Genomic DNA, 8,346 nt, shown 5'->3' on the forward strand with positions numbered 1-8,346 from the left:
GATGTCCACATGATGGCCTGTTTGTCTCGGCAACCATTGGTTCTGTGTGTGCTTTCTGTGCGCGCGCGCGTGTGTGTGTGTGTGTGTGTGTGTGTGTGTGTGTGTGTGTGTGTGTGTGTGTGTGTGTGTGTGTGTGTCACATCAGGCTACAATAAGATTTGTTTATATGTTGCTCTATTTTATTTGACTCTATTTAATCTTCTACTAAAAACATGACTGTTATTATATCTAAAGACACGACTGTTATTATATCTAAATACACGACTGTTATTATGTTATTTATTATTTGTGAGAGAAGTTCTCACATTTGAGAATGACAATTCTTTAGTCGATCATTGGTTCTGCTTCATACCATAAGGCTTGAATGCGACACTGAGTAGAGAGAGAGGGAGACAGGCAGAGAGAGAGAGAGAGCGAGAGAGAGAGATAGGGAGAAAGGGAGACAGGAGACAGGCAGAGAGAGAGAGAGAGAGAGAGAGATAGGGAGAGAGGGAGACAGGCAGAGAGAGAGAGAGAGAGAGAGGGAGACAGGCAGAGAGAGAGAGAGAGAGATAGGGAGAGAGAGACAGAGAGAGAGGGAGACAGGCAGAGAGAGAGAGAGAGAGATAGGGAGAGAGAGACAGAGAGAGAGGGAGACAGGCAGAGAGAGAGAGAGAGAGGGAGACAGGCAGTGAGAGAGCGAGTGAGAGAAGCGCGGAGAGAGCGAGGGAGAGAAGCGAGGGAGAGAAGCGCGGAGAGAGCGAGGGAGAGAAGCGCACAGATTCTCCAGAGCTGCAGATGCGCCTACATTTTCCTCGTTCGCCTTACCGATGATTCCCACTGTCTCCATCTGAATGGACGATGTTGTCGGTGAGTAAAAAAAATGGAATTACAATTTACATTCAGTTATTGTCATGATTAGTGAATACACGGTATCGATCATGGTCAAGTTGAAATCTTTCAACTCTGCCATGACATTTGCATAGCGAAGAACGCCTGAATGTGTCGCTGATGTTACGATCACTCAGTCAACGTTACAAATCACTATACACGTCTCGAACGTAGGCCTCCTGTAAATAACGGTTTGCAAAGTGAGTTACGAACTGTCGCACCCGTGAACAAGTTCAAAAAGCATTGTACAAGATGGAATCCTCAAAGCATTTCACCCATTGGTCATTTCAGCCACCTTGATCCACTGTATAATTTTTTCTAAGTGAACACGGTTTTTAATTTTATTTAACCAGGCAAGTCAGTTAAGAACAGATTCTTATTTTCTATGACGGCCTGTGAACAGTGGGTTAACTGCCTGTTCAGGGGCAGAACGACAGATTTGTACCTTGTCAGCTCGGGGGTTTGAACTCGCAACCTTCCGGTTACTAGTCCAACGCTCTAACCACTAGGCTACGTTGCCACCCCGGTTATGGTATGTTCATAAGTTATTAATCAGGTGTTGTTTCAACTTTGGGAGAATATATAAATTACAACTTTTTCATTATTGTTTTTCCTTCAGTGGGCTACATCACAGTACAATATCATGGGGAGGGAGCAAAGTGACCGAAACAGAGATCCTATTAAATTACTAAATTAGCCGTTCTAGTTTGTTTATTCTATGGGTTCATCATTGAGAGAGGGAAACAAAAACATAACGGTACATAAGAGCTAGCAGTTAGATTTTGTGTTTACCTGTTTACTGTGCATGGTGCTGACATCAGCAGACCAAGCCCTGTGTCTCAGAAGTATTCCCGGCAGAGATCTGTGTACTGTACTGAAGAAAGCAAGAAGCCTATTAGGTTTCAGTGAGCAGCTCTGAAGGAAACTGCCGGGTGAGCAGTATAGTAACAATGCCCAGGCCTTTCTTAGTGATTAACCATCTCCTGCAGTTTTTGCTGCCTGTATTCTTATTTACACTATGTATGGTGGTCCTTCTGTAGCTCAGTTGGTAGAGCATGGCGCTTGTAACGGCAGGGTAGTGGTTTCGATTCCCGGGACCACCCATACGTAGAATGTATGCACACATGACTGTAAGTCGCTTTGGATAAAAGCGTCTGCTAAATGGCATATATTATTATTATTATTACACTAAAAATGTCCAATTCTCTGTATTTTATCTCACCAATTGGTAATATTCTATAACAATAGAGTATTGCCTCTTCCTAAACAGATGTAGGATCTTAATTTGAACACGCTTTTGTTGCTGAGAATTTTCCTGCATCGCAGGAAATGCAGATGGGCTTTGTGATTTATATAAATTCACTGAAAACCCGCACTAACACACGGATATATTATCAGTATTGCACTTTTCAAGTAGCCTACTTTTGGCCAGCTAATAGCCTAACCACTGATCAAGCAACATTAGGGACTAAACCGTAAAAACCTTGTCGCTGCAGGATTATTTTGCTGCGACATTACGGGTCAAATTTAGATCCAACATCTGTACATGTAATTTACAGTGTGTAGATTTCAGCATGACACAGTAGTGACTCACAAGACAAATTGTCCTCACTATTAATTCTGTTCTCTGTCACATAGGGAAGAAGATTTTTTGTAATTCATCTGTGATTGGTGATTGATTGGTCACTGTATGTCAATTGAGGAAAGGAGATACAGGAATGTAAAAAAGATAAGCTTTACGTGTGATGGACCAGAACCATACAGGGGTCTGTGGGGTGGACCAGGACCATACAGGGGGCTGTGGGGTGTACCAGAACCATACAGGGGTCTGTGGGGTGGACCAGGACCATACATGGGTCTGTGGGGTGGAACAGGACCATACAGGGGGTGGACCAGGACCATACAGGGGTCTGTGGGGTGGAACAGGACCATACAGGGGTCTGTGGGGTGGAACAGGACCATACAGGGGGCTGTGGGGTGGAACAGGACCATACAGAGGTCTGTGGGGTGGAACAGGACCATACAGAGGGCTGTGGGGTGGAACAGGACCATACAGGGGTCTGTGGGGTGGAACAGGACCATACAGGGGTCTGTGGGGTGGAACAGGACCATACAGGGGGCTGTGGGGTGGACCAGGACCATACAGGGGGTCTGTGGGGTGGAACAGGACCATACAGGGGTCTGTGGGGTGGACCAGGACCATACAGGGGGCTGTGGGGTGGACCAGGACCATACGGGGGTCTGTGGAGTGGACCAGGACCATACAGGGGGCTGTGGGGTGGACCAGGACCATACAGGGGGCTGTGGGGTGGACCAGGACCATACGGGGGGCTGTGGGGTGGAACAGGACCATACAGGGGTCTGTGGGGTGGACCAGGACCATACAGGGGCTGTGGGGTGGACCAGGACCATACGGGGGTCTGTGGGGTGGACCAGGACCATACAGGGGGCTGTGGGGTGGACCAGGACCATACAGGGGCTGTGGGGTGGAACAGGACCATACAGGGGTCTGTGGGGTGGAACAGGACCATACAGGGGTCTGTGGGGTGGACCAGGACCATACGGGGGGCTGTGGGGTGGACCAGGACCATACAGGGGTCTGTGGGGTGGACCAGGACCATACAGGGGTCTGGGGGTGGACCAGGACCATACGGGGGGCTGTGGGGTGGACCAGGACCATACAGGGGGCTGTGGGGTGGAACAGGACCATACAGGGGGCTGTGGGGTGGACCAGGACCATACAGGGGTCTGTGGGGTGGAACAGGACCATACAGGGGTCTGTGGGGTGGAACAGGACCATACAGGGGGTGGACCAGGACCATACGGGGTATGTGGGGTGGAACAGGACCATACAGGGGTGGACCAGGACCATACAGGGGGCTGTGGGGTGGAACAGGACCATACAGGGGGCTGTGGGGTGGAACAGGACCATACAGGGGTCTGTGGGGTGGACCAGGACCATACAGGGGGCTGTGGGGTGGAACAGGACCATACAGGGGTCTGTGGGGTGGACCAGGACCATACAGGAGGTGGACCAGGACCATACAGGGGGCTGTGGGGTGGAACAGGACCATACAGGGGGCTGTGGGGTGGAACAGGACTATACAGGGGGCTGTGGGGTGGAACAGGACCATACAGGGGTCTGTGGGGTGGAACAGGACCATACAGGGGTCTGTGGGGTGGAACAGGACCATACAGGGGGTGGACCAGGACCATACGGGGGTATGTGGGGTGGAACAGGACCATACAGGGGGTGGACCAGGACCATACAGGGGGCTGTGGGGTGGAACAGGACCATACAGGGGGCTGTGGGGTGGAACAGGACCATACAGGGGTCTGTGGGGTGGACCAGGACCATACAGGGGGCTGTGGGGTGGAACAGGACCATACAGGGGTCTGTGGGGTGGACCAGGACCATACAGGAGGTGGACCAGGACCATACAGGGGGCTGTGGGGTGGAACAGGACCATACAGGGGGCTGTGGGGTGGAACAGGACTATACAGGGGGCTGTGGGGTGGAACAGGACCATACAGGGGTCTGTGGGGTGGAACAGGACCATACAGAGGGCTGTGGGGTGGAACAGGACCATACAGGGGGCTGTGGGGTGGAACAGGACCATACAGGGGGCTGTGGGGTGGAACAGGACCATACAGGGGGCTGTGGGGTGGACCAGGACCATACAGGGGTCTGTGGGGTGGACCAGGACCATACAGGGGGCTGTGGGGTGGAACAGGACCATACAGGGGTCTGTGGGGTGGACCAGGACCATACAGGGGGCTGTGGGGTGGACCAGGACCATACAGGGGGTTGTGGGGTGGAACAGTACCATACAGGGGGTGGACCAGGACCATACAGGGGGCTGTGGGGTGGAACAGGACCATACAGGGGTCTGTGGGGTGGAACAGGACCATACAGGGGGTAACAAAGTCCTTTGCTCCATGCTTTCCAGGACAACCCTCGGCTACACCTGGAGGTCCCCTTACACAATGGCATCATGTTCTAACAGAGGTATCTACATCGGTAAGAACAACTGCTTGTTTCTGTTACTCTTTATTTTTACACCTCTTTAGTGTGTTACAAAATACAGTTATCGCAAAGGACCAATGTCCCTGAACAGGATTTCATTGCCGGTATCACACAGTAAACATTCCCTTTGGATAGAATAGTGACGCTAATACCGGAGAGACATCGGGAGACTGTCTTGTTATCCATTATCTCTTTGTCTATTTTCATTATCTCTTGTGTCTAGTTCCATTATCTCTTTCTCTAATTTCATTATCTCTTGTGTCTAGTTCCATTGTCTCTTGTGTCTAGTTCCATTGTCTCTTGTGTCTAGTTCCATTGTCTCTTGTGTCTAGTTCCGTTGTGTAACGGCGTTCTTCGTTTGTAGAAAGAGAGTCGGACCGAAATGCAGCGTGGTAGTTACTCATGACTTTAATGAAAAAAGTGACACATGAAATAACAAAACAAAATACAAAACAACAAACGGAACGTGAAACCTAATTACAGCCTATCTGGTGAAACTACACAGAGACAGGAACAATCACCCACGAAATACAAAGCGAAACCAGGCTACCTAAATACGGTTCCCAATCAGAGACAACGAGAATCACCTGACTCTGATTGAGAACCGCCTCAGGCAGCCAAGCCTATGCAACACCCCTACTCAGCCGTAATCCCAATAATACAAAACCCCCAATACGAACCACAACATATAAACCCATGTCACACCCTGGCCTGACCAAATAATTAAAGAAAACACAAAATACTAAGACCAAGGCGTGACACGTTGTCTCTTGTCTCTAGTTCCATTGTCTCTTGTGTCTAGTTCTATTGTCTCTTGTGTCTAGTTCCATTGTCTCTTGTGTCTAGTTCCATTGTCTCTTGTTTCTAGTTCCATTGTCTCGTGTCTAGTTCTATTGTCTCTTGTGTCTAGTTCCATTGTCTCTTGTGTCTAGTTCCATTGTCTCTTGTGTCTAGTTCCATTGTCTCTTGTGTCTAGTTCCATTGTCTATTGTGTCTCGTTCCAGTGTCTAGTTCTATTGTCTCTTGTGTCTAGTTCCATTGTCTCTTGTGTCTAGTTCCATTGTCTCTTGTGTCTAGTTCCATTGTCTCTTGTGTCTAGTTCCATTGTCTATTGTGTCTCGTTCCATTGTCTCTTGTGTCTAGTTCCATTGTGTCTTGTGTCTCGTTCCAGTATCTCTTTGTCTAATTTCATTATCTCTTGTGTCTAGTTCCATTGTCTCTTGTGTCTAGTTCCATTGTCTCTTGTGTCTAGTTCCATTGTCTCTTGTGTCTAGTCCCATTGTCTCTTGTGTCTAGTTCCATTGTCTCTTGTGTCTAGTTCCATTGTCTCTTGTGTCTAGTTCCATTATCTCTTGTGTAGAAAAGAGATCAAGCTCAGAAACAGCTTAATATATTTATTCAGAATGCATCCCGAATGGCGCCGTATTCCTTATTTAGTGCACTATTTTGAACAGTACCCATATAAGGCTCTGGTCTAAAGTAGTGCACCAACAAGGGAATATGGTTATATAGGGCCCTGGTCTAAAGTAGTGCACTATATAGGGAATATGGTTCTATAGGGCTCTGGTCTAAAGTAGTGCACTACATAGGGAATATGGTTCTATAGGGCTCTGGTCTAAAGTAGTGCACTACATAGGGAATATGGTTCTATAGGGCTCCGATCTAAAGTAGTGCACTATATAGGGAATATGGTTCTATAGGGCTCTGGTCTAAAGTAGTGCACTATATAGGGAATATGGTTCTATAGGGCTCTGGTCTAAAGTAGTGCACTACATAGGGAATATGGTTCTATAGGGCTCTGGTCTAAAGTAGTGCACTATATAGGGAATATGGTTCTATAGGGCTCTGGTCTAAAGTAGTGCACTATATAGGGAATATGGTTCTATAGGGCTCTGGTCTAAAGTAGTGCACTACATAGGGAATATGGTTCTATAGGGCTCCGATCTAAAGTAGTGCACTACATAGGGAATATGGTTCTATAGGGCTCTGGTCTAAAGTAGTGCACTACATAGGGAATATGGTTCTATAGGGCTCTGGTCTAAAGTAGTGCACTATATAAGGAATATGGTTCTATAGGGCTCTGGTCTAAAGTAGTGCACTACATATGGATGCCATTTAAGATGTAGGCTCAGTCTTTGAGAAACAGGAGACAGTCAGTGATATATGTGAATGTATTTTATGATACAGTGTTCTGGTCAAGGGAGATAAAGTGAAGCAATATGCCCTCTTTTGAGTTGATGTGAGTGTGTGTGTGTGTGTGTGTGTGTGTGTGTGTGTGTGTGTGTGTGTGTGTGTGTGTGTGTGTGTGTGTGTGTGTGAGTGCGTGAGTGTGTGTGTGTGTGTGCGTGTGTGTGCGTGTGTGTGTGTGTGTGTGTGTGTGTGTGTGTGTGTGTGTGTGTGTGTGTGTGTGTGTGTGTGTGTGTGTGTGTGTGTGTGTGTGTGTTCGTGTGTGTTACCTTGTAATGAGTATCTGCCTGTGACGCGGAGCTAGTGCTCTGTGACCTTGTGTGACCCACGGATCGTTGCTTCCCAACTCACCTACCCAGAGGCATCTCACCCCAACACAATGTGTTCATGTATTCACAATCCTCTACCTGGATTATCCTCCAAACTGGTTGGACATTGGAACTCAACTATTTCCTGGTTCAATTTGGAGAAGACTAAGCAGTGGGATGAAGGGGAAGGTGGAACCTGCAGGTATTATATAGCCTATCTAAACCTATATATTACACAGGTATTATATAGCCTATCTAAACCTATATATTATACAGGTATTATATAGCCTATCTAAACCTATATATTATACAGGTATTATATAGCCTATCTAAACCTATATATTATACAGGTATTATATAGCCTATCTAAACCTATATATTATACAGGTATTATATAGCCTATCTAAACCTATATATTACACAGGTATTATATAGCCTATCTAAACCTATATATTATACAGGTATTATATAGCCTATCTAAACCTATATATTATACAGGTATTATATAGCCTATCTAAACCTATATATTATACAGGTATTATATAGCCTATCTAAACCTATATATTATACAGGTATTATATAGCCTATCTAAACCTATATATTATATAGGTATTATATAGTCTATCTAAACCTATATATTATACAGGTATTATATAGCCTATCTAAACCTATATATTATACAGCCTATCTAAACCTATATATTATACAGGTATTATATAGCCTATCTAAACCTATATATTACACAGGTATTATATAGCCTATCTAAACCTATATATTATACAGGTATTATATAGCCTATCTAAACCTATATATTATACAGGTATTATATAGCCTATCTAAACCTATATATTATACAGGTATTATATAGCCTATCTAAACCTATATATTATACAGGTATTATATAGCCTATCTAAACCTATATATTATACAGCCTATCTAAACCTATATATTATA

The 8,346-nt window shown here is 46.0% G+C and overlaps 1 protein-coding gene across 2 annotated transcripts in view; it reads left to right on the forward strand.

The window, feature by feature from the left end:
• The first annotated feature begins 563 nt into the window (after nucleotides 1–563).
• atp8b4 (ATPase phospholipid transporting 8B4) overlaps nucleotides 564–8,346 on the forward strand; it is an 86,477-nt gene continuing 78,694 nt past the window's right edge. For both annotated transcript variants that reach the window (XM_052466592.1, XM_052466593.1), the window contains exons 1-2: nucleotides 564–849; nucleotides 4,821–4,891. Coding sequence is in view for 1 of the 2 variants with exons in the window: in XM_052466593.1 (XP_052322553.1) it covers nucleotides 4,858–4,891 (34 nt within the window). In the remaining variant the exon portion in view is untranslated. The remainder of the gene's footprint in view (nucleotides 850–4,820; nucleotides 4,892–8,346) is intronic.

The sequence above is a fragment of the Oncorhynchus keta genome, chromosome 17, assembly GCF_023373465.1.
Source record: "Oncorhynchus keta strain PuntledgeMale-10-30-2019 chromosome 17, Oket_V2, whole genome shotgun sequence".
NCBI lineage: Eukaryota > Metazoa > Chordata > Actinopteri > Salmoniformes > Salmonidae > Oncorhynchus > Oncorhynchus keta.